The 27840-nt window shown below is 40.2% G+C and overlaps 1 protein-coding gene across 3 annotated transcripts; it reads right to left on the reverse strand.

The window, feature by feature from the left end:
- Nucleotides 1–27494, reverse strand: NELFA (negative elongation factor complex member A). Of its 3 annotated transcripts, none has more exons than XM_075499598.1 (12): nt 27312–27494; nt 26245–26509; nt 17610–17781; nt 16278–16439; nt 15256–15345; nt 13314–13444; nt 13059–13128; nt 12096–12184; nt 9663–9774; nt 7090–7346; nt 5923–6022; nt 1–4370 (listed from the first exon to the last, which is right to left on the reverse strand). In XM_075499598.1, the coding sequence occupies exons 2-12, from the start codon at nt 26494–26496 to the stop codon at nt 4186–4188; spliced, it is 1620 nt and encodes a 539-aa protein (XP_075355713.1). In that variant the 5' UTR covers nt 26497–26509; nt 27312–27494; the 3' UTR covers nt 1–4185. The 3 variants fall into 3 exon arrangements, with proteins under 3 accessions (XP_075355713.1, XP_075355715.1, XP_075355712.1); XM_075499600.1 differs by lacking the exon at nt 27312–27494 and adding an exon at nt 26740–27017; XM_075499597.1 differs by lacking the exon at nt 27312–27494 and adding an exon at nt 26624–27017.
- Between the last annotated feature and the right edge of the window lie 346 nt (nt 27495–27840).

Consider the following 27840-nt stretch of genomic DNA (forward strand, 5'->3'; position numbering starts at 1 on the left):
TTTCCTTAGAAAATCTAAATTTTTATTATACATACTGTATTACACTGAAAATACGTACCCAAAGACAGAATATTTTGAATTTACAACTGTACAAAAAAACAATAGAAAACATACGGGCTATGCTATAGATGTAACATTTTACAAAATGACAGTTCTTGTTAAAGGCACCAGATTCCCAGAGGGCTCTGGCTTAACATTTTTTTAGTCTTTTTTTCCAGTCAGATCTTACTATGAAAGTGTGATTCACTCTTAAACTGTATAATGTCAAAGTCTCAAGCTTCTTTCATCTAGACAAGTGGTCTGCACTTTGACACAACTTAGTGAGAGAACTGACCAATTTCACACAGAGGTGTCAAGCAACTACCAAAGGCTCCTCCCCATTGCATCCAACACCCTATGGTATTTAACTCAAAGATTAAATGGCAAAGCTACCAGTGAAAATCAAGTTAATCCACAAAATACTGGCCCAACACAAGAGTGTTAACCGTACTAAGCCTAGACTGTTTTGTATGGAGATAACTACAGAGCACTAGAGTAGGAAAAAATGTTCTGTCTAAAAGGAAGATGGAATCTATGATCAGAACTCTTGCTCAGCATCCTCCTTGGGCTCACCTTCTTCATTACACTCATTTCACTCCTTCTGGTCCTCATGGCACTCATGAAAGGAAATGGAGCCTAGAGAAACCCAGCACTTTGCTGTAAGGCAAGTTGTTAAAGAAGCCTGGGTATGCATGTATGTGTTCTTTCTCCCCTAAGAATAAAAAGTTTGGACAGGACAGGGAAAAACACAAGCCACTTTCATTGCTTCTTTCTCCAGTAGTCCACACCCTAAAAATCAATAAGCTAATTCATATCATGCCTAGGCTTGCACAGACAGGTGCTTCTTTACAAGCAAGGGCAAGAGAAGCTGGGACATCCTGCCTTGCTGAGGTGCAGTAATGCACTTCGCAAGTTTGGGCTTGCTAATTCCAAAAATGTCATGCTTGGATAAAGGGAAAGAGGAAAGGACACAAACAAAGCTTTAAGAAACCTCTGAACTACTACTCCCATCAATTTGTCAGTGAATCTGCAAGTCATTCCAGAGTCAACAAATGTTTTTGTTTAATCTTACAGCACACATTGAGCCTCACTGAATGGAATCCAGCTAACATTCAAATGACTGAATATTCAAGACAAAAAATATTAAGTTCCAGGGCCAGATTTTGTTCCGTATGCAACAATTCCATTATATTGGAATTTAAATGTTGATGTTGCCCTTTCTGAATTGTCTGGCATTATCCCTACTTTCAGGCCACTGGTTCAATGATTTCATTCTCTGAACCAAAGAACTCCATGTAGTTTTACTTCTTACTGTATCATTTTAACAACAATGCAAAAACTTCCCTTTCTGTAGGCATTTAAAAAAAAACTTTCTAGATTCACAGATCAAGTTGAAGTAATGCTCTGGTATTAAGGGTCATAAAGTCACTTTAAAAATAAATTATTTTTGCAGTGTTAAATTGTCTCATCCTAATGACTTAACGGAATTAAAAATATACTATGTTTCTATTTAAAATTTCAATTTATTGCATATGACTGACTTGAGACAAACAGGCCTGGAGGCCAACTTTGTCGTGCAGAAAATACAAATAGGTAGCAGCATGGTTAAGCTTCCTACACACTACTGCACTCAAGTGACTCCACTGCATTCTAGAAGGGCTTCTTGAAGAGAAGAGGGATGGCTGTCTCCATCCCAACAGCACAGGTCTGAAATGCAGACTTCTGTGGACTAAGAAAGTTTAGCAAGGGACCCCCAATAATCTCAAGTAAGCCAAAAGAGCCATCACACAGCAGCCCCTGATCACTACTGAGTTGCAGAGTCTTGCATCAACAATTTAAAATGACAGCACATGCCCCCCAAGTCAGCCAATTTTCTAAAAGTTCTTTCTTAAAAACTCTATTTGGTACTTGCAGCTTATCTAGCAAGCAGGAACAGTTAAGACAGAAGTATCACACATGTTTACAGAAAACTGGTCATCACAAGAAAACTTTAAAAATCCAAATGCAGACAAGAAAAGGAATGTCACTTTTCTTTAAACCTTTCTTTTAAAAGATGGAACACTTTCATATTCTATTGTTAGCCCTTACTCTTTAACATACTATAATCAAATAAGTTATAACCATGAAAACGCATTTCTACTGAACTCATTCTAAAAACTAAAATCCACTACTCATCCTCACTTGTCAGGCTGTTTTTTAGCTGTTTAAAGAAAAATTGCAATCAGAATCACAATCTACATTGCTTCTGAAATGGGATAATTATGTGGAGGAGAGCCCCCAGTGTGACAGTTATATGCAAGTAACTTTCACACTAATACATGCACAACACTCCGTAATGGTAGCAGGTACCATCAAATAACTTGCCCACTACAGGAGCTAGAACATTCTGTATATTTGCTTAAAGTTAAGAAATCTATACTTTTGGTCACATCTTAACACACTGTAGAATACAGATTTTCTTATTATTTATACCTGCCCTGTTGGATAATTTGTTTGAATTATCCAACAGGACAGGTATAAATAATAAGAAAAACTAAAAATAAAATGCAATAAAAATTCCCCAGTACAAAAAGACTCTAATCAATCATCTAAATGTCTTTGTCAGTATATAAGTGTACTTATGGGATTTGGTCTGCTTTCTTTTCAGAAAAAAAAAAAAAAGAAAAAAGCCTCATTTTGTCCTAAGAGTTCCACTTTAACATGGACCTCTAGTCAGCCCAAGGTACCTCCTCAGCACTGAACCACCATTGTGCTACTCATCTTTGTATTTCTTCCTTCTAAGCACCATTCCCAACCAAACACAGCTCCACATACAAGTACTGGAAGAAACCAGATGTTTAATCCAAGTCTCCTTCGAATGATGAAGCCAAGTCTCCAAAGGATGAATCCTGAACTATGTACATAAGCCCTCTCAATAAATGCAAGCTTTATTTGTACTATTAAAGCCAGATTATACCAGTGGTGTGAACACAGTTATAAAGATAAAAATGTGCTTCTACTAGAAGGGGACAAGTATAAGGCACATTTATATGCCAGTATAATTGTGGCCACATTAGTGATCATACTGGTATAACTACACTGGTAAAAGCCACAGCTACAGTCATTCAAAACTTTTTGGATCAGGGCTTGGCAATCAAGTGCCTTATGACTGCTCAACCAAATATAAATTAACACCACCTCAAGACAACAAATCTTCCCAACCATCTATATTCAGATATGTGTCATTCAACCATTTCTAGGGCCATTTTTAAATTAAGCTGCAATTGGTCTTGAGATGTAATAGTATCACTTCCTCCCAGGTAAGTTATGCTGTTCAAAGGGCTTGGTATGCAAGAGCCATATAGATCAACTTCTACCCTAAGACTTATATGGCAAAGAGCTATCACTTCCAGGCAGTGACAAGCCACCACTGCTTTTCTTTCTTCTTTTGGTTTTGTTTTTTTTTTTTTTTTCTTCAGAAAGTTACAATACTCAGTTTCTCTCCATCTCAAATAATGCCAAATATAGATTAACTCATGCTGGGCATGGAAATTGACAATATAGCAAGTTAACAAAGCTGCTCAATCCTGTCCTATGACCCAAGCATAAGCAAGCTAAACATACAGTGGGTACCATTAGACACTGGACATCTACCACCTGCAGTATTTAGTTATACTGCAGCTGAATTACAAAATAATCAAGCACTGACCAGTGGTGCTTTAAATGTCCATTCTTACAATAGAGCCCATGTAACCAAAGAAAATATTTTTACAATAAAGATCTGTGCCCTCGTTTAATGGTAAACTGCAAATGACTGCACAGTAGTCTTCTCTTCTGGTACTCAGAAGTAAACTGCTCCCATCTGTAATCTTTCAGTTGTGATCTCCTTTTCTGGCATCTTGAACTGTAGGAAAATAAAAACACACCAAAACTTTCCTCCCCTAAGATCACTTTTCCCTCTCCCAAGATTTAAAAAAATAAAAAAAAAGTGAGTTTGACACCATCTTCTTCTGTGTTCACTGAGCCCAGTTAGGTTGAAGAGCCACAACTTTTACTCTGGAGGGTAATAAGAAATGTACACATGAATGCCATTTTGTACAGTTGACATACTCTATGAGCTGGTTGACTCTAAGCTTGATTTGGTCCAGTCTGCTGTTGCTGCATCTCTTAGGAAACGTTAGTTATAGGCTTGTACTTCTTGAATCTGGTCCATTCACCAGTAGCATAGTTCATTTCAAAGACTGTATCAACCAACATAGTGGTGCTGCCAGTGCCATCTGCCTTTGGTAAATCTTCTGTATGCTCACTAAGTTTAATTTGGATGATGTCACCTTGCTCTTGGCAAGGATTCTCTGTGAAAACAGGAATAGGAACAAATTACACATTTTAGTACTGTACTAGAAAAGGTAAAGAGCACTTGATGGAGATTCTAAACCTTATGCTGAAAAAAACCGGAACCCAAACAACAAACCCCAAACTCAAAACTGAGCAAGTAATGTCACTAATACACAAAGACCCTCCTCCCTCCATACATCAGCCTGAGTTTTAAGGATAACAAAACCAGACCCCAAAAGATTAACGCCAGGGCTAAAGTAACTGGAAGAACAACAAAAGGGGGAGTAAAGCATGCCAATGTAATCTCTGTCTGCCTCAAGAACCATAAGAGAATTGAAATGGGAGTTGGTAAACTTGAAAGACCAGAGTTACTTTATTTGGGATACATTTTGTAGTTAAAAGCCTCAACAATTTTCAGCTGTTCTGGAAGCCCAAACAGCTTCACTGAAATCACTCGTCCAAGACTCAGTTCCACTGCAGTAGAAGTATTGAATGTTACATTTCAAGGTACTGGAATTGACACTCAGGAAGCTCAAGAATATCATAGTCAGCATTTATTTACCCAACCTTCAGAAGGTGCTGACATTATTATTGAAGGAATTCATATTGTTATATACTTATCTGTATATGCATATGTGAATATATACAACACACATGCACACTTCCAAAACAGTATTTTACCTTTCATTACAAAAAACTGTCCATGTAGATATTAAAGTACACCCTCCTACTGCAATTTCAAGTAGCATCTAGTATTAAGACCACCATCATTAATGCAAGATACACAAAACTTTCTTAAAGCCCAGGGATCATCACAGTAACTCTACCCTGGTCATCTTCAATAATGTATTGCATTAATCCAAATGCATGAGCCACATTTAGGCTCCAGCACTCCAGTGATAAGAGCCCTCAAATACCAAATTAGAAACCGGAGCTAGAGCAGATGACAGAGTTCACTTAAGGACTCTTAAGCCCCTTCTCATCTTACATCTGATAATCTTCTAGGTAAAACAGCCTTGGTCTATCAAGGCCAATATATGACAGGATCTAGCTATGAGACAGCTTATCTCCCTGTGATTCACAGCACTTGTGGTTACCTAAAGTCTCTGAGACAACAGTTGCTACATTTCTAATGCTAAGGAATTTGCAAAGAGGCTCTGTACTACCCAACTTGTACCTCAGCTTGCCACGAAAGAACTTAAATTCATTGGTCTTCTAGATGGACTACTAGGACCTAACGAGTTTGTTCACTGTTCTAACTGGCTGCCTTGTTTCTCTTCAACCCCTAAGCCATGATATTACATGTGTTCGGTTATGTATATATTGTGTTCAGCAGTGGCTCTGACAGACTGTCTATTGGAAATAGACCCTAAAGACCCATTTCCAGGTAGAACTAAAGTAGTTAGGACTGTACTCCATAAAACTACGTACAGTCCAGAGTAAAGCAAAGAATCCCATACATACAGAGTAAAGCAAGAGTCTTGCACTCACATATGCACATTTAGAAATGCTAGGCTGTATTTCAGATTTGGGTATTCAAAAGCAAGCTAAATTAGTCTCAATACATGCCTCTGGATCCTGCCATGAATCCAAGTATAAGAGCCTTTTCTGGCCTTGTAACCTTGTTTGCAGTCTTGAACATTTCCTGTGCAGCATACATTTGCTCCCTCTGCAACAGATACAACAGATAAGAATTCCAGTGGAGAAAACACTGCCAACAGGTACCATATTTATACCCACAGACAATTGTGAGAGTAAGGTGGAAGTTTGTAGACCTACAAAAAGTAGACCAAAAAAAGCCTTAACCTCAAGGCTTTCCCTCTTTAATGCTTACACCTAACAACAGCAGTGACAACTGAATTCTGAAACTGGAAAAAAACCCCACCTTTAAATAGTTAAAGAAATATGTGCTAAGAAACTTAATGTTTACATTATCAATTTTGTGTTATGACATTAGGAAAAAAAGGAGAAAAACCCCAATGCTTCTTCTACAGTCCAAACCCAGGCTTGCAATAATTCCAGAGGAATTTTTTTTTCTTTAATAAGTGAAGTAGGGGTACTGAAAAAGTCACCCAGTTTCTTAAAGTTCAGATCTTTCAAGCCAGGCTTACGGATGTGCTTAGCAAAGTCTTCAAATCAGTTGCATCTTGAATTAGTTACCTGCTTAACTTCAAGCACACACATAATATATACCAACGTACCAGCAATGAGAAGCTTCAGGACATAAGTAATTGCTGTTGAATTTAGTCTCCTCCCCGCTCGCAGGCTTTAAAAGATGTGTAATGGGGGGCTGAGGGGATCAAGAAATAAAAGCTTTCGCCTTAGAATAATCTATTGATATCTTTTCTCCTACCACTGCAATGACAGGATCCTTTTTAGCAGCTTACATTATATGCAATTGGCTGGGCAACAGCCCTGCTGGAAATACACCTTTCCCCCAAAATTCTTTATAACAAGTAACACAACATTATTTTACATAATAAATAGAAGTAAATAAGACATCTTACTGTAACATTAACACTGCACAACTAGAAGTGTTGTGATTAACATTAAGACAGCAATGCTAACAGAGCCACAAAACATTTTAATTATCTTTGATTATAAAAAAGCAGCCTCAACCACTCCATGATCCAAAGGCCAGGAACTGCCAACATGCTAAATGAGATCCGTAATAAAAAATTGCATTTTCCAATCTACATCAAAAGCAACAGCCAAAAAGAAACTGGGTTTACTTACTGTGAGAGAGAGGCTTTTTTTCGGTGGTGGCTGTTGCTGAGTTTGGGGGGCCACTTGTGGTGCTTGTGCCGCAGGGGAAATGGCAGGAGGTGTGGTAGGCGTTAGGGGTGAGGTAGGTGTAGCTGCAGGTGGATTAGAGTTACTATTGTACATGGGTGTTCTTTGTTTGAATTGTGCAGGAAGAGTTGTGGTAGCATTTGGAGCTGCAGGCTCTTCAGTCTGTCTGTTAGTCTGCAAGGTCTCTCGTGCAGAGGCAGCTGCAAAAACCAATCAGGATAATTAAAAACATTATAATCCACAAACAGGGATTAGCATCACCAATGGCTTTTAAAGAAAACTAAAAATTCTGATTATTCCATTTTAGCACCACAATTCAATATGCCATCTAATATCTGTATGAAAAATTGAAGAGCTAATGCTCTTTCCACTCAATTATCTTTAGCAATAATTAGACAACTGAGTGACTAGCTGTCCAATATGGATTACACTGTATTTAGCATCAAATTTTATGTTTAATGGATGTCAGATTTATTAAATTGAAACTGATTTACTTTTTAGCTTATATTGCTATAACAACTGTACTCTGACCCTACCAGGATTATTGCTGTACTGTTACATAGAAGCCAAAACCATAAAAATATTTCATTGGTTTCTACCTAATGTAGCAGCAGCTTCCAAAGGAAATGGTAATTAAGTCTTAGCCAGTAACAAATACTGAAAATACACAAATACTTAAACAGATGACAGAATTAAATGCAGTCTTCACAAATCACTCATTATTGAAACACTAATTGCTCGGACAGTTAAAACCCCACAGTATTGATAAGTCCTAACTCTGTTATTTCTCAAAGTTGATCCATTCACCTGCACTTAAGGGAGTTACTATTCCAAACCTGGCTGCAGGTGGAGGTTACAGATATGATCAAGTTACTGTGATTTCCTAAGTTACCATCTGTTCAGCAAACAGTAATTACGCAGTGCATGCTCTAGCCAGTTCCATTCTTTTGCAGCTCTTAGACATAGGCACAGCTGCTTAAGCACCTTTCACAAATCTCATGAAGTTTAAGCTAACCTATTCACACTGTGTTCACAGTAGACTAAAAGGCAGATACAGACCAGAGCTATGCTGATGCCTTTCAGATCAGATTTTAGAGAATGAGAGGTCTACCAGTCTCCATCTGGGCACAGATACAGCATTGGTTTTAACACTATGGCTATTATGCAGTAAGATGTGGAACAGAACAGTGAACGCTTGAGAGGACCAACATTTGTAACAATTAGTTACCCCTTAATTTTGTACAGATCTCTTCAGTTTCATTACTGGCTTCCTCTCGTGTCAGAATAACTGACTTGCATAAAGTAACACATCTGAATTTTGCAGCCTCAGATTATATGACACCAAATCTGTGGATCTTCTGTGTCCACCTTATATCAAGGAATCAGTTTTATATTTCTCATCCGTAAGAAAAGCTAGGTACCCCATACTCCAGAAGGAAAAAATAAGTTAGAAAAAGTAGAGAACAAAGACAATAGAGAATTTTAAGCTACGCTTTTCCTGCTGTTGAATACAATGACAAGGCTCTGGAAAATAATACTAGCTGCTGACAACACTGATGGGCTCTTGGCTGCGTTCCTTCTGGAGATGCCAATTTTCTGCCAGAGAAAGATTTGCATGGACCGTCAGAGATTCTGAACTGATTCAGGGCCAAGTGAAGTGATCAGGTTTTGCATATGCATTTTTCTAAAATGACCAACATGCCAGAGCTCACATAAAGACAAAAATTACAGTACCAAATTGCAACAAGCAAGAGTAGAAATAATGCATTAAACTGAAACATTGGTTCTCTGTTAACTGTAAGGTCTGGTAATGAATCCCAGTCATGCACATTTGTTAGTGCAAACTGACACATTCCTTTAAGACTTTACGTGCAGCAGGGCAAGAAAAACAAAACCAAGTGTGTTAAAATAAACGGTGTAGAAATAAAGGATTTGAACGAATGCCATTTTTTACTACAGGTAATTTTCTAGAATTAAAAATAATGTAGCACTTTTCAAAACATGCAGGAGCTCAGCTATTATCTATCAGACTGTTACAAAAAGTTAAAAGGCAAATGGATGGCTTGATCCCAGCCTGTGTGAAAGCTAGTATGTACTTGCCTCTAGAAACATATCTGACATTTGAAAGCAACTGTTTTGTAAGTGCATGCATATGGATGTATGGAGTATATACTCTAGACTTGTGTGTATTACTGGTGTCTCTTTAGGGATTAAAAAATGCTGGATTTTCTATTACAGAGTCAGAGGAAAAATCCAAACAGTAAATTGCTTTGCTTGCTTGACTTAACTAGCAGTCATTTTAAGACTCAAAAACAACAAGCATTTTCTTTATTTAGGTTAAATGACATGTCTGGTTACCCAAAACCCAAAGGCTGGGTTCCTGCAATGGATTTTTAGACTGCTAAGGTTAAGTTTCAGTAGAGTTGAGGGATAGTAGGTTTGTAAATAAGAGCTAGACAGTAAAACTGTATAGAGTTGGAGGTATTAGGTCCCAAAAGCAAAAAAGCATCTTTTACCTGGCTGTGTTTCAGAGCTTGGGATATACGAGGAAGACGGCACCACACTGGGGGTAGCAGGTAAATAACTTGTAGAAGGTAGTGCAGGCTCATTGTTCAATGAGCCAAGTTTCTGTGAAACAGAAAAGAAATTGTTATAGCCATACTGCATATATCCATGTGCCATTTCTGCATTTTAAACACAATTTCAGCATTAGTTCTGGTACGATATTCCTTTTGGGAACTTAGTTATGGACTCCTCTGTTAGGGCAAGTTTGCCCTTTCAACCCTAACTCCCTATACAAACCTCAGACATTAGAATCACCCTAGGAGAGAAAAAGCAGTTTTTATTTCCCCCAATTCAGACCAAAGCTGCTTCTGAAGGCAGTCTGAGCCAGTAGAAAATACTATTATGGAGAATGTACTTCTGCAAAGAGAGTCAAGCTGCTGTTCCTTGGTCCCATTCCTCAGCTGGTAGCGTGGAGACCAGATGATGAAATTTGTGCAGATGGTATTCTCTGAAGAATTACACTATAGAAGTAAGTGATCTTTTGCCTGAGCAAACATGCCTTTCACTATTAGCAAGCAGAAACCCATGTTCATCCATGGGCAAATGGCCTACTAAAATATCACCCAGGAGAATGCAAAGGCCTCTGGGACATAAGCAAGCAGAAGGCAGCAGTAAAAGCACAGGTAAAATCCTGTTTCCACTGAAACAGGCAGTCAACGCCAACATGACAGATGTCATCTAGGATCAAGCCAAAGAAAATGCCACATTTTGTACTTAACTATACATGATATTGCACACACAGCATAAAGACAACAGCATGGTATCTCTATGAAGATCTTCACTTTAGTCCAGTCCAAGCCTTATAAACATAAGGGGTTGACAGAGGAAAGAAGTTTTGGGGGAGTAAGTCTAGTAGCCTTACTAGACAAAAGAAAGATGGATATTCTGTGAAATGTGGAGCTTGCCAAAAAAAGATACTCTTAGCATTCCGAAGAAAGACAGGCAGTAACCTTCACTCCTGACACAGGCCTACCAATATCTGCCTATATGTTGTTTTTGGCATGCGTACCATAGATTGCTACCCCCATAACCATGGGACCAATGTTGCATGTGCTTACCGTTAGGCTCTAGAGGAAAAAATGTCTGGCTCACAAACCAAACCACAGATCTTTCAAATAGAGTGCTCTCCAAAGGCAAGAGTTGTATGTCAACACATGGACTTAAAGAGGCAGAGGTAATCATGACCACTTTAAATTTGTAACAAGAGAAGACACTTCAGATTTGAGATAGAAATCTATCATCCCGAGAGGCTTGCAAACACTGGGTGCAGCAGCCTCAAATTATCTATTAGTATCTAAAGAACCCAGTTGTCCAAATTAATTCCAGGCCAAGACTTACTGGAATAGAACAGACAGTTTCTATCTCTGAAGCAGGGGGAGGACCCAACATTCTTATAAAAGCTATGTCCTGACTGAGAAAACAAAGCTGCACCACAGTTTTTCCAATGCACCGTATCTGAAAGAATAGGAAAAAACCCTACGCACAACTCCCCCCCCACCTCCAACCCCCGCAACTGAAGTACCTCTAGCAACAGGTTAGCTTTTTCAGTAGATCCTAAACAACTTTTGGATAAAAAAAAAAAAAAAAGCCTGTTAAGAGAAGGAGCAGCCACCTCTGAACTTTATGTGCTTTAAGAAGCACAAATTTATAAGCCATGGGTAATTTGGATGGAGATCAATTCCCCTGTATTTCTTCTCCCCTTTCAGTAGTAATGGGACTGGCTAAGCCCAGTTACAGGCAGGTTTGTAGACCTAAGAAAAATCTGCCTTCCAGATTAAGCATCAGTTCTCAAATATTACAAGCTAAAAATGGAGAAAAGAACCACAGAAGGGTACTAGCGTGTAGGTTCTTTTCTCAAGCCAGAAGACAGGTAAGTTGTAAAGACTTCTTTCTTACTTGGCTGCTTATATTCACCTATCCCTCCTGGGCATAGGCCAATGACAAGTGCTCCTCACCAAGACTTCTGTGGACACTATTCCACAAAGGATGCACGGGCACAGAGTGAAACCTGCAGGAACACCTAAAAATGATTCTACCTCTCTAGGGTCAGAGAGCCCTCCTATTCCTTCCATCTCCAACAGAAGACTACAATCCTCAGTTACAGCAATGCCATACCCCATCACAAACTTAAAATAGCAACAACAACAAAAAAGAATCAGAACCTTTACCTTCATCCTGCTTTGAATTTTTTATCTAGTTTGGTGAAAATATAATGGAATTTTGAAATAATTATGTAAAGATTTTTACATTAAAAGGCATGTTTCAACAAGTTAGTAAAATATCATTACAGTGTTTAAGTGTTTTAGAATCACATGCATCATGGTTTCCTCTTTTTTTTTTTTGTTTGGTTGGTTTTTATTTGTTTTGGTTTTGTTTGGTTTTACCTGTGTAGACACAAGGCCAGCAGCATAATCTGGGGTAGCATTTTCTACTACTGTTTCTTCTTTGGCTTGCTTTTCCACAACTTCTGTATCTATTGCATAAAAATAGAAGTCAGTTCAAGGAAGTTTTCTGAAATATTGAATTAGATATACTTTTTAAAATAGAGATACAAAAATGCATTTCTCAAAGCCTGCTAAAACATGCTTAAAGAGGTATATGCTGAAAGGTTGGTAGATACAGTACTCTTCATACACACTTTTATAATCAACTCAATTAGGAACTGAACCACAATGTATATCCATCAAGATACAGTAACTGAGTAATTAGGCAGAACTAGCTAATTTTGTGATATTAGAAAGCACCAAAACCCAAGCAAAAATTTAGTTGCAATTATGACTTTGTTCTGAGATGGTACTCATTTTTTGGTGACAAATCCAAAAAGGTTGTTTTGGGGCAAATATGCTGCCTAGTGTATCTTCCTGATGTGGTTAAGTAGAGCACTGCACTGTCACTTGACTTAAGAGCAGTATATCAGATATTATTCAGTTATTAAGATCTCTCAGCCAGAATTTTGGAGCGCGCTATAAATTTTTTCAACATTACTTTCAATTGATTTACTTGGCCACACAGCCAGTAGAAATAAGCATACCAAAATATCTCAGAACAATTCCAGTACTGAAGCCACTCACGTATCTATGTGCTGCCCAGAGCACAACTGACTAGTTCAGTCCTTTCATGCAGCTGAGTCAAGTTATTAAATAGACACATGGCAATATGATTAGAAGCACTGGAAAAAAAAAAAAAAGGTGAAAATACTCCCTTAAAGCGTTTTTGGTTTGTTTGAGGTTCCCCCCCCCCTTTTTTAAAGTTTAGCTGAAGGTAAGTTTTAACAAATGAAGAACAAAGTGGTACTGAAAATCTAGATCCTATTTGCAGGTATATTGTAAGCAGCATGCTATACCAACCTAATGTCTTTCTTCTTCTCTTTGCTTCACGGCCAGCACCTACCATATCCAGCTCAGAGATATCTAGAAGCTAAAAAGAAAGACCACAGAAAACTTAATAACCATTGTTAAATTTAGGTAGTTGATCTATAAATACTGTCCTCAATTTTTTCTTTAATATATTAATACTTGATTCAAAACAGCATCAGAACTTAACTTTAGATCAGGAAGGAGAACTGAGCAGGAAAGCAAGAGACTACGAAAGAGTACACCTACCTTTACTCCTCTTTCTTTGCGCAAAGGTGTTCTTGAAGGAGGAATAGGAGTTCTGTTTCCAGAAGGACTAAATACACTAGGTGCTGAAGTACTCCTGAACGGAGCTTGTTTTGGTATTCCTTTGAGTGGTGCTTAGGGAAGATCAAAAAAGGCAACAATTGTAACATATGTTTAATTAGTTCAGCTTTTCCCCTTCTTAACGCACACACTCCCATCCCTTTTAACTTCAAATGTTTATAATGTGGAACTGTCTATAATACACTACATGTCCCTCAACGGTCAGATTAGGTGTTACCCTTCAAACAAGAGCCAATCTCTAGGCTAATGCTTGCAACCCCATTCTACATTAAGTATATTTTTATAGCAGTGCACCTGTTTGACTACTTTTCCTACATACACTGATGCTTTCCTTACTTATAACAAATAAGCTTTGAACACATAAAAAGGTATTGGGCATGAATGTTCTGAATCCAATTATTGCCGAAGTTGCTCTTTGAACTTTAAATACAGTTCTACCAAGTAACTAGATCTTAATCAAAGATTCTTAGCCAAGCTTCTGCATGACTAAGGGCTCGTAATCCACTGGAAAGGTAAATTACAGGGGTCTGAAATTCTGGACCTGCTACTTGCACAAGGAGGAGGATCCAATTTGGGTCTATATTGCAAACAGAAAACCTGCTGTCTCAATACTCAGTAGAAACTGCTACACCTGTAAGAAGATGTTTTCCCCCAACTTTACACTGCTACCCTTCTATCTCGTGTTTAATGTAAGCACTGAAGACAGCATCCTTTCATCAACTGCTAAAAAATTAAGGACACGTATACATGTCTATCAGGTCTTTGAGCCTCCTGACAATCTCATCATACCCTACAATTTGAAGATAAACACAGAATTTTAGGTTGAGATTAGATACCCTGTATCCCTCCATATGTTGTACTGAAAGCCTTTTCACCATAGGACAATCCTCTCTGACCCATATATAAGTTCCAACAGAGTAAACCCCAGTTGGTCCCATAACTCGTATTTCTGGAGACCACCTGGCTCTAAAGGCCAAGTTTAAAGACTAGCTTTATTAGTTCAATGGCTAAAAAGAATGCCAAGAAGAACTAATGGTCAATTTCTGCACTGGGACAATTTTCAGTTCAAATTACAACTACACTGTTTGCATTTCCTGCCAAACTTTGGTGCTCCAAACCACATCTTAAATAGCATCGACACAAAGTACTTCATAGCTTCTAGCCACCACACCAAGAAATCACTCAAGTTTTACACCTCAGCATCATATTGGTGGTCAGAAAAAGTTATACCTGTGCAGTGATTTAAGGTATGTAACCAATTTTGAACCCTCCTCTTGCTCCTAGTCAAAAATCTTATTTAAAAAAATTCAAGCAGTTCAGGAACTTCAGCAAACAGTTGAAATCTATTAATACAAAGTTGTAGAATGATTATACATCTTTGTCATGTCCATTACATAGAAGCCACTGCACAGCCTTGGCTGCAGACATCACACTGTCTCCTCTTCTTTCTCCACACAGAATTATACAAATACAAGACAGTTTCAGTCTACTTTGCAGCATTTCAAAGAGCATAGCAGATTACTGTGATCCACTCTGCTCCTTTTTGGAGCAATATGGCTTAGTCAGGAGTTATTCCTGGAGTGCTGCAAATTAAATTCTTACCCAAGTCTACAGGCATGATCTAGCTGTGTACATTTTAGAAGCATGGCAGATATACTTGCCATTTAAGAAAAACCCCACACTGTTGTTCCTTCTGACAAGACATGTCAGAAACATTTAAAGATCAGGAGAGGGAGGCAGAAAGGGAGAAATCCTTTGCTTCAAAAAGAATTAAGTTTTTGTAAAAACCAGACAGTAATTTTATTCTTCATCAACGCTATTTTATCAGATTTTCTTTCCGGGAATTGATCAAAGTGAGCCATACTTGTCGTATCTATCTTTTTGACCAGTCCCCTGCCTTTGGCATGGAAAGGCACTCCTGCAGTCTTCTTGAGCTGTTGTGCAGTTTCTGTTGCTAAAAAGAAAAAGGGCTTTAGTTATTACAAAACCTGTGCTGAAAAAATACAATACATTTCTTCTTATATAAAATGTTATTAACAAATACATAAAAAGATGGGAATAGCAGCAAAGAAAGAATTATATTTTAATTAAAACCCAGGTCATTTATGCGATGTAAATACAGTATTTGGAGAAAATGCAAAATCAATATGACTATGCAACTGACAAGATGGTTTAAACTAAAAGAAATTCAGAGTAGACAATTTACTCAATAGAGATTGAAATAATTAAAGAAAGTTCTATATAACATCATAAAAAGTTACAAATCTTGTACTTAATCAGATCAACTACTCAAGTCACATGCAAGAAAGAAGCAAGCTGCTGCACCACCAGAACAGCAGGTACAGTAAACTATTTTAAGATCACTTAGTTCAAGCAGCTACCAATACATATAGGTACACGTTGCCTTTTGTTAGTGAAAACCCTCTTGGCTTTCACACTGTATATAGCCATACTGAGCAAAAGAAAGCATTAATTAGCAGCTCCTGCTCCCTGTTGCAAAAACATATGGCAAAATAAAACTAAGTTCTCATTTCAGTTTTGTTTCAGGAGCTTTAACCAAAGCTGTCCCTCACAAGTCTTCACAACTGACTGTTAAATATACCCATGAGAGAATATATCTGTGCTTTAAAAAGCCACAGCTTTTTGTATGCCTTGAAATCTGAACAGCATTTAAATCAAGATTAGCATTTTAATGTAATCATGGCCGGGATGACTTGCACCTGCTCTTCCACACATATCAGTCTATCAAAGAAAAAAAAAAAATCAGCCAGCAAAGCTCTTAGAAAATTTCAATTCTCCATACTGCAGAATAAGACTGAATATAAATTTTCCTTTCACCATTTACTTTGTTACACAATCTTATCAACTAGCTGTAATACTACTTACACTTCTGCAAGAGTTCAGCTCTGAGAGTGGCACTTTTAGGTTTCCTTTTCAGCTGGAAGTGTTTCACTGGGGGAGTAAGTGGCCCAGCTAGTGTTGTCAAGGCATTTTTGTTTAAGTATTGGCATTCCAACGGCAACATAGCTGAAGTTTCACATTCACTTACTGCATAAAGAGTTAACACAGTACACATGGGTATTAGCACTACTTTGATAGCTAATTACAAAACATTTTACAACCAGACCATACAGGTGTTTTTAAATTTTAGATTACTTGTTTAAACACCACGAGTAATTTAGTTTTAATTATTACACAGTATATAACCAGCTACTAGGATGTTTGTTTTTTTACATTAGCTTCATAAGAGCTTCCATGTTAATTATACCTAGTCAAAGTATAGGAATCTTAAATACACTACTATTGTCAGAGAAAGATGATGAAAATGACTGAATTCTCAGATTCCTTAAAATTTACACATAAAAAGGAAACTATTAAACAAAAGTCCAAACCAAAAGCGTGAACAGACAAATAATCATTTTTTAATAGTAAAAAAACAAAATACTTCCACCTCCAAGTCATTTCATTATTGGTCTGCTGCAATCCTAACTCCAAGACCATGTCTGCCTGTTGATGCCTGAGGGCTTTTTCTAGGCAATGTGCTAAATCAAACCCAGTGAACTAGGAGTAGCTTTGCATCACCATTTACTACATTGTTTGAAGCAGCAACTGTGCAAGTGCCTGAGCCAGTATTTTCAGCTGCTAGGCAATCCGTAGCTAGCCAGACATCATCAGCATAACTCTTCTTGTGATCAGTCTCCCCCACAGCACCTATCATTTGTTGCCTAGAGGAGGACTTCCAGCAGAGAGGCACCTTGCCTGCCCCATACAATGGTGGTGCTTCCACACACACGAGGCTGTCCACACCAGCACTGCAGAAACAGAGCCTTACCATCTTCTTTGGTGCTACAACATACAAGACAGAGCAATACATGAAAAACCTCAACTTCCTAAGCTGCAGTAAGTCAGTTATTACCCATCAGTGCACATACAGCCTGTCTACGATTCTAATGAATCTACATTAACTTGTGTGTTGCCCTTCACAAACGCTCAGGGTAATACCTGACACACAAGTTCTGATGATGTGTGAAAAGATAATTTAAGAAGTTACCATTCCTCAAATATCACAGTTCCCAGTCCAGTAACATGCCAGGTCATGACCTGCGGCAGTTAAGAGACAAGACATACTGCTTGTCCCGATACCAGTACTGAAATGACAGGTTATTTCTGAAAAAAGGCATCATATTTCTGTAATTTTCACCGACAGAAAAGGCTTACCTTTTTCTCTAAGCTCTCCTAAAATATCTTGAACATTGGGATTCTGTTCTTCAAGATCAAGGTTAAGGGAGCCAGTATCTGGAAAGGATTTTAAAATATCAGCTACCATTAAGACCCAGGGGTCTGAATCCAAGGTAGCGAGCTGGATAATTTCAGTCAGTGCCCCTTTCATCTAACAAAAAAAGAAAAAGAAAATCAGCCAATTGGAAACAGTTTTAAACAGGTTATAGCTGGATTTTTTTATTTTAAAAAGACACTAGCATAAACATGCACAATGTTTTACTACTGGGGAAGGGAAGAGGGAGACTGCTTCACCACAGTTATACATTAACTCTAGAACTAAGTGAAGAATGAACCAAGATAATTTTTTTTTTTTTACGTTGCTTTCGGTCAATCTAACCTAAGTTTGTTTTGAGCCCTTGGCAGCTTGCAGCTTTGTTTAGCACTGAACATTTTTACTAAAAGCAATAGGCCAGATCCTTACATTACTGTCTCCTTATGTTCTACGCTTATACTCCCAGTGTACCCACACCTTATACTCAGTGATAAGAACATGCAACTAGACTACAACAAGTTATTTAGAACAGGCATCTAAATGAAGATGTGCCCCTTTCTGGTCTACAGAATAATACAGCAGACAGACCGTATCTGCATCATATGAACATAAACTAAGTCCTCAAAATTTTACTTAACCTTAGGCCAAAATGATGTTTCATGCTAAACAAAACCATATTGTTTGACAAAAACTACCTATTACAGAATTAGACCCAGCCCTCTAATATGCCATGAGTAACAAGATTTTCCATCTACCCAAAGTTTCTATAGTCAGAAAAAAGTTATTTTTCTTTAAGCACCTATCTTGAAAAAGGGGAAATAATGCATAAGATAATAAAAAAAAGTCATTGTCACAGTAATTTTTTTTAATTACTGATCAACATGTCTGTTGGCACTAAGAAATGAAATAAAAATCAAGGTGACTACAGTCAGGGGTTTACACAGTGAATCTCTTAAATTAGTTGTTTCACTTCATTCACAAGTAAGCTTAAACCCTCCAAATAAAGACTGAACGCTTGCTTTTTCTTCTAAGCAAACTTTCATGTAAGCATTAAAGCATTAGCTTCACAGAACTGAGATGTTTGAGATGTACTGTGCATCTATCCAGCCACAAAACATAATAGTAAAATTACATAAAGTATTTAGACATACTCTATCTGTATGGTATTAACATTGAAGAATTTACAAGCAAGTATAAGGAAATACTTGAATTTTGATTTTTCACAACCCACTGTGGCACGTATAGCTTAGTTACAGTCTACATGTTTCTGAACACAGGGAGACAAGCAAGAGATTCATCTTCACCTTTATGCTGTATTTCTTTCCCGTTATTTAGAACCAGCCTTTTCTTACATGAAAAAGTTTAATAAAATAAGCTGACTCTACTCATGCAACTAAGAAATAAAAGTTGAATTTCTGCTCTCCATTTTTCCCCCCAAGCACTTTTAAAGCTCAGAGGCAAACATTGACATTTCTCAATTCCTTTCACCCACACAATGTTATTGCACTCTCACTTTAGAAAGGTTTACAGGGGCAGTTTGTCCTTTACCCCTCACATGTTTTAGCATTCATAGTAACATGCTTGTGAAACGAACCAGATCAGTTCAACTGACTGAAAAACAGCATCTCTCTATAGCTTTAAGCTTGATCAGCCCCTTGGTGTGGCTGACTACAGTCACACAAACACTAGAACCACAAAAAGAGTGGAGCAGAAGGGAGACACTACAACAGTCAGTCACCATCTTCAGCAGCACTATCGATTTGCTTTGGATTAAACTGACCACATAACCAGGACCACACACTGTTTAACATGTTGGTCAAATTTAACCAACACTTACCCAATGGAGAGGATTAATTTCTAAGGTTCTAGTCTTTGTGGTCCTTCATTGCTCATTTTTTTTCTCAGTAAACATAAAAAAATCCACCTAGACTACACACAGACTTGTCAGTCTCTCTAACCCTAAACTGCTTATCAGAAGTCACTTCTACTGCAGTGGATGAGGACAAGTGTGAATACTATCGAAACAAAGTCCTTTATTCTCCTACCTATCCTACAGGAACTACAGTACTGATTTACGCAGAACACCTGAAAATTTAAAACATGCCATGAGAGCTGATGAAGCTATGGTTTATTTACAGCTCTTTTACAAGCTTTTATCTGGACACCACTAATGCAGGTATGTGTCTAGAATGTAATTTCCTCCATCAAAGCAAACTCAGGCAATAGTTGGGGGAAAGATGTCTCCTGTATCCTCCCAATTCACCCTTCATACCTGCTCCACAATACTCCTCTTTGTACCAAAAATTCACAGAGCTACATGCCTATATTACGTATGTTCCTATGGAGCTCTTGTCTGGACACATTACATCCACACTGCTCTCAGGGCAGCTAAAGTTCAGGCACATGCTACTTATGCCACAACCCACCACTTCACATGACTTTGGTTCCTTCAAGAAAGTAGCCCAGAAACAACTTGTTTGCCTAGCACTGGGCAAATAACATTATCACAAGGCCTCATGGCTGAAAGGATATGGTGAAAGAACAGTCACAGACAGGGAAGCGAAGCACACTAACATGTACTGAGAGCTAACCAGAGACCTTGCCTGAATATGGGTTTGCATTTAACAAGCCTGGATTCGAGTTTTGACTCAGGTTTGTCTTCAAATGGCAATTTAAATATAGGTTCGCAGTTGAACTGGCAGCTGAAAAAAAAAATTTTCATTTGTGGTTTGAGAATGCATGAAATGCAACTCAACGTAACAGAGAATTCTATGTAGTTTTACTGTTACGTTACAGAGCACAGCCATAATACCAAGCTCTTAATTGTACAAGATTGCAACACTGGGTCAGTAAGAGTCCCATCAGCTCCAGCCAGCATCTTGTTAAGCGTGAATGTCAAGATGTGATGCAACATGTTCTGGCATTTCTCTCATCTAAAACTTAAGGATCTTAAGTATTTTTCTCAGACTGTTGGCACAAAAAAAAAGCATAGGGCACAACTAGAAACATCTAACAAGAAAGGATCAGGAAGGATGGAAAAAGTCTGGGAACAGAGACAAAGGGAGATTAATAATGGCTGTTCAGGAAGAATACACAAACAGCACCGTGGGAAGGGATAAAAAAGGAAATGCTACTAGAAACACACAAAGTGATAGCTCCAAGATGACTTCTTGCAAAGATTTCCCATTCATTTGCTTTATATTATGCCTAAATTAATATATAGAATCATAGAATCATTTAGGTTGGCAAAGACCTTTAAGATCATTGAGTCCAGCTGTTAACCTAGCACTGCCAAGTCCACCACTACACCATGACCCTCAGCACCACATCTACACATCTTTTAAATACCTCCAGAGATGGTGACTCAACCACTTCCCTGGGCAGCCTGTTCCAATGCTTGACCACCCTTGCAGTGAAGAAATTTTTCTAATATCCAATCTAAACCTCCCCTGGCACAACTTGAGGCCATTTCCTCTTTTTCCCATCACTTGTTATTTGGGAAGAGAGACTGACACCCACCTTGCCACAACCTCCTTTCAGGCAGTTGTCGAGAGCAATAAGGTCTCCCCTCAGCTGCCTCCTCTTCTCCAGGCTAAACAACCCCAGTTCCCTCAGCCGCTCCTCATCAGACTTGTGCTCCAAACCCTTCACCAGATTCATTGCCCTTCTCTGGACACGCCCCAGCACCTCAATGTCTCTCTTGTAGTGAGAAGCCCAAAACTGAACACAGTACTCGAGGTGCAGCCTCACCAGTGCCAAGTACAGGGGGACGATCACTTCCCTAGTCCTGCTGGCCACACTATTTCTGATACAAGCCAGGATGCTATTGGCCTTTTAGGCCACCTGGGCACAATGCTGGCTCATATTCAGCCACCTGTTGACCAACACCCCCAGGTCCTTTTCTGCCAGGCAGCTTTCCAGCCACTCTTCCCCAAGCCTGTAGTGTTGCACGGGGTTGTTGTGACCCAAGTGCAGGACCCAGCACTTAACCTTGTCGAACCTCATAACTGGCCTCAGCCCATCGATCCAGCCTGCCCAGATCCCTCTGCAGAGCCTTCCTACCCTCAAGCAGACCACACTCCCACCCAACTCAGTGTCATCTGCAAACTTACTGAGGGTGCACTCGATCCCCTTGTCCAGATCATTGATAAAGATATTAAAATATGTGACTATACCTTCAGACAATTGCATCAACAGTTGGCTAATAAACCAAATCAAATTTTAGCCTTTCACGGCCATAGAGAAGGTGATATTTAATAGCTATCTGTATTATTATAGACCATTTTCATTAAGCTAAAAGCACTGGATTGAAAGTACAGTATTAATATTTATGCAACACAAAAAGTAGAATGGATCAAATATCATTATTGTATATGTTTCTACTAAAAGAGTAGAAGTGGCCAAGAGTAATATTAGATTAAAATTATCATATTACATCACAGAAAAATTAAGAATGCTAAATGCAGGCCAGAAAGATGCATAGCCACCTGCCTGTTCTGAACACAGAGGGAAAGGCAAGTGTCATGCGCCCTCTTATTCCTTCGCACTAGTACTCCACAATTCCCACTTGCATGAATAGAGGACTCCTGATTCACGTAAGCAAGCAAGAAGAAACAGTCTTAACGTTTGCTCTCTTGCAGCTACTGTAATAAAAGGGCAGGCCACTGCTGGGACAGGCAGCACCTTCCTCTCGAGATAACTGAGAGAGCACAGAAGCACAGAGCCCTCATTCCAGACTTGGTTGTAACATCGCAGTCCAACCCTGAACAAATAAATGAAGTGCTGGCACAAAAAGAAAACTTGCACTTGCCATTGTGAATCAGGTTAACAAGAATATAATACACAAACAGAAGTAACTGTTCTGCCAAATTCACAACTGAAACTCTGGTCAGCATTACACTGGGCTTTAGGCATCATTTCAAATAAGCATGATTATGTGGAAAAAATTTAGCAGATGAAAAGCTGGGGGGCAGGGAGATTCAAGAGTTAGCAAATTCTGCCCAGAGAATTACAGCAGGAAAGGATATTTTTGATAATTGCCTACAAAACACACTTAACTTAAAATGAAAATGGGAGCCAATTATTCCTATTAGTCAGCGGGAACAAACAAGCAGTAATGAGGTTCACAGCATGATAAAAAATTAGGTTTATTACCTATCCCACAGGGGTATTATGAGGATTAAGTCACTTATCTATACAATATTTGGAGTGTTGAACAAAAACATTATGAAAATTGAAGAATATTACATTTGAGGAAAAAAAACACTTAAGCAAAAGACAGAGCTTTCAAGAGAGCTCACTGAAGATTCACTTGTCTAGACTGAAGCTTTCACAGAGATTTAGAAAGGGCCAGCAGCCAATTAAACCCCTTCTAAACCAAATACCACCACACGTTTCTTGATTACACATAACTTTACTCAGATGTCTGCTCCCAAATGGTTTCCATGTTATTCTATGCCTCAGTGAAAATGCTATTATAGAGAAAACGGGGGGGGGTGGGGTGGTGAGATTTTGAAGAGAAAATAACTAAGTCCAATCTGTTATCTAGATAGGGGAATATAATTTAACATGTTATATAACATACCAGTAACATATCCTGCATCCATTATCGAGATTCCCAAAGCTGATGCAATATATTTTCCAATACTATTAAGTTTCCAAATGCCAGCTCAGTGCTTCTCACACACAATCAATACAGACTGGCACATGGCACAGAAAACACACGCATGACTTTTCATGGAGACTAATGAAGTATTTCCACAGTTAAGTTTAATCATTTTCAGATATGGGAGTTATTTCCAAATTATGAATGCCACTTCCAGGCAGCTATAACTATCCTATACTGGTGTATTTCTGTTAGCAAAAAGACACCATGTTCAGTACTCCACAATACACCAAGCACAGAATACTGTAGAGAAGTACACAGCACAGTGTACATATACTGAACACAAACATATATATATACACATGCATGTATGTTGTGGGTATTATATGCAAGATACCCGATGCCAGTTAAAATATCCCAAATCTTGACAGTAAGTTACACAACAAATCTTCACAAATACAATCTATTTTAGCATGATCAGTATCTGACAAGACAACATCCCTTTCAGTTAGCAGTTTGGCTACAACACCTATTTTTACCATTTATAGAAGGAAGTCTATAATGATAATAGCAGACCTACCAGCAGTGTTAAGGGTTTCTGCCTCATGAGTTTTTAATTTTTAACAATTTTTTTAAGCCTTTCCTCTCAGTTAAAAAAATTACATGCCCGTGGAATAATTAAAGTGTTACCAGTACTTTGCAAAGAACTGAAAATACACTAAATCCCTAGAACTCAAGCAAGTGTGCTATGTTTACAATGAAATATTAAATTTATGATTGAATTCACAAACTCTACTAAAGAACTGAAAAATCCCACAATATTTTTTGTTACTGCAGTAACAAGAGCTTTATATTTGGAATGCAACTGATCACTTTAACAAGACACTAAAAGGCACAGCAACTGACTTGCTGTTCTTTACATACACTTTATCTCCATGGCTAACAAAAGCACAGATCAAGTAAAGTTGCTGGCTACCATCTTCCTCAGAATCAGTTCAAAAAGTTCTTTTACCCACCCAGTGAACACTCTTGCAGCATTCAACAAATTTGGTTTGCTTGAATGGTTCTCTCTCAAAGAGTTGGCACGAGTGTTATTTATGAAGGTCCCTAAATTTTTTTAAGCTCTTTCTCTTCAATCTAAAAACATCCCTAATTTGTCAGCTTTTTCTAAACATTGCAATACTCATTTCTTCCAAGCTACTTGGGTTTTCACACTACTTCAGAAGAATTTTGCATACTCAGAGTTCACGTGAGCTTATGCATAGCTCCCCATCCCCCTGCCTGGCCTTGGTTATTTTGTTTGTCCAAAACACAACTGCATTTGTCACACACAAGGAAAACAGCTTGTGCACTGGACAGGCACTAAACATGAATATTGTGTTTTAAAAATTAGAGTACACATGCTGAACAAGAATTTTTTTTAAACTTACACCAATTACATGTAACACCGTGATCACAGAGATGCATGTGGCAAGACAGACACCGACATGCACTAAACTATTGCTTAAACGTGATGCTTGTGCATTTTCAGCTTAGTAGTACACAAAAGCTGATCATACAATAATCCAAGTTACATACCATCTCCCCACACCCTGCCTTCTACTATATATGTATATTAAGCCTAAGCAGCAGCTGTGTCCTACCCAAGAAAGAGACTGGTGCCAGCACAACTGAGGATACTCTATACACAAAGGAAGGTGAGGATTAACTACACACCACCTCCATGATTGCTACCAGGAACCAATACCACACACTGTGGAAGTAGGAGAGGAATTCCTTGAACCTGGCTGAAGAAACTTCAGTGTTTCCCAATCATTCTCCAACTATTACCCCAAACATCAGTAGCTGCCTACTGGTAAGAATAAGCCAGCTGCAGATGAGGTATGGTCCAGGGCCAAATGAATAAGCTTTTCTGTATCTATGATGACTGCTTTCAGAGCCAGCTCAGACTCAAGCCAGCCAGCTTATTAGCTGGGGTAGAACAGTAAAGGAAAGCACCAGCTGTTCCCAGAAAGGTAGAAAGAAGCAAAAAAAAGAAAAAAAAAGCACAGCAATTTTCCTCAATCAAGACCTGACTGCAAGAAGGTGGGGAAAAGCACTTTTCAGTGCAGACCCCAGACCTTCCATTCCCAACGTTTCAGCACTTGCTGCTGTCCTTCCTAAAGCTGAGATGTTTGACTTGGGACACCTACACAGCTGCCAGTATTAAGAAAGGAGAGTGAAGCAAGCCTAACACGCAACTGTTCCTAAATGATCATGTCTCTCTATCCTAATCCTAGAACAACCACTGCCTCAGAAAAGCCCTCTTCCCCAAAGGCACCCAAACTGTATCAAAACACAGCCCTACAACTACAAGTCTGTGTGGAAACATAAAATAGGTTACAGGTCGAAACTGCTTTCTGAAGACTAGTGCCAACCAGAGATTCCCCGAAGAGCAGGAGGAGGAGCAGCAGCAAAGCTTCCACTCTACTCCCTCACTTATTACGGGGAATCGGAGCGCTTTTCCTCACACCAAGAACCGAGTCCTCCGAGCTGGGCCTCGACGGACCGCTCTGCCAGCCGAGACCTTCTTCCTCCCCATCCCCGTCCAAGAAAGGCAGCAAGGGAGAAGCGGTGATGTCTGTGGGGACCAGCCTCACTACACACCCCGCGCCGAGAGCGGGCGGGCACCTGCCCTTGAGGAGCAGCCGCTGCTCGGCTTCCCCCCCTCAGGGCTGCCGCGGGCAGCTGCCCGCTCCGACCGCCCGCCGCGCGAGAGGGGGCAGCGCGAGGCCGCGTGAGGCGGCAACCGCGCCGCGTCCCGGGGTCTCCCCTCCCCACAGACTCCATGTGAAAAGAAAAGGGCGGGCGGGGGAGACGGTGCTGGCGCTGCCCCCCCTTCTCCCCTCACGCCGTCTCCAACCGACCTCTCCCCCTCACACACACGCACCCCGCTTCGGTTAAGCTTCCCGCGCAACCTCCTACCCAGCTCTCACCTCATCCACCGCCCGGCGAGGCAGGTGCAGCATCCCCAGGAGTAGCTTGAGCTTGACGGCCGAGGAGAGGCCGTGGAAACAGAGGCGGATGTTGTCGATCACCGAAGCCGTGAGCAGCGAGGCAATGCTCGGCGGCGCCCACAGCTCGTCTGTGGAGCCCAGCTTGTTGTGCAGCCACAGGCCAGTGTCGCTCTCCCGCATCGACGCCATCTTGGGAGCGGGGCGAAAAAAGAGGGGATTCTCCACGGGCATTTTATGAAGACACCTAAAGGGAGGAAGGGAGGGGGTGAGGACCCCTGCGGGTCGCCGTCTTGTTCGTAAGCCAAAATGGCGGCGCCCAATGAGGTTGCGCTAGCGAAGGCAGAGATTCCGCCGTAACCTAAAATGGCGGCGCCCAGGAAGCAAAAATAGTGAGGATCTTCTCATCTCTCGTTCAGATGCAAAATGGCGCCCGCAACAGCTTTTCTTCCGTATTGCAAGATGGCGCCGCCTCACCGCAGAGAAGCTTCTCTGTCAGCCCCGATTCGTTGTTCCTCACAGTCCGCCCTAACTTCCTCCGGGGCTCTCCTGGGCAGAAAAGGGCCGAGAACCAGGAGTAGGGTGCCGAGCCACCGCAGGGCCGGGCGGCACAGCTCGGAAGCAGGCCGGAGCCTGCCCCTCCCCTCCGAGGACGCTGGCCTCCCCCCGCCGGCAGCTCCCGCCTTGCCCTTCCTCCCCGGGAGCCGCCTCACTGGCTCGGCATGCCGAGCGGCTGCCGCTGAAGGCGGGAGAAGGGCTGAGGGCCCCGCTGCTAGCCCGCCCTTCCTCTCCGGGGCTGGGCCGGCCCCCGGGCCTCCCGACACGGCGTTTGGCAGAGCACCACGTCTCCTTTCCTCACAGCCCCCATGTCCCCGAGGGGGCGGGTAACCCGGTTCCTCAGCGGCGCCCGCTCGGGCACACCAGGCCCCTGCCACCACCCCTTTTTTGCTCTCTCTCTGGTCGGCCTGCGTTGACAAGGCAGTCCGTTTTTCCCCACCCAGCAGCGTGCGGAGTTTATTAGAGCTAACAGCACCTTAAAGCGCACCCACCTCCGTAGTTTCCTCAGGTCCTGTCAGCTCTTGGCTTTCTCCTGCTCTAAACCAGCTAGCGCAGCTTGCTAATGCGGTGCTGGATGGTGAACCCCTTCGGTGGTGCTACGATTTGACACAAGTAGAGTTGAGTGTCTTTTTCATCATTTTCCCCAGAGATTTTTGTGCTGGGTGCTTCAGAGACGTAGGAGGTTACCTCAGCGTCTGTAACACCAGCGGTAGGCACTCAGAAATTGGGGGTTGGTGTGCATACATTCACACTCCCTCGTGATTCAGCTCATTGTTATTTAAATACGAAAAATTAATCAATTGCCTAAATCCCAGAAGACTAAGAGTTTCCTGAGTGCTGCATAAAGGGTTCATTTTAGTGCCTAATTGAAATTAAAGCACAGGAGTTGTAGGAGTGCATAGCAAATTCCCTCTAAGTTGTTGAATGAAAACGTTTTCTTTACAACATTCTTCCTCTAAAGGAGGTTGTTTACAACCCGATTTCTCTAGGAGAGCAGAGCAATTGTTGCTGAGGTGCTTT

This window comes from Mycteria americana, chromosome 4, assembly GCF_035582795.1.
Source record: "Mycteria americana isolate JAX WOST 10 ecotype Jacksonville Zoo and Gardens chromosome 4, USCA_MyAme_1.0, whole genome shotgun sequence".
Taxonomy (NCBI): domain Eukaryota; kingdom Metazoa; phylum Chordata; class Aves; order Ciconiiformes; family Ciconiidae; genus Mycteria; species Mycteria americana.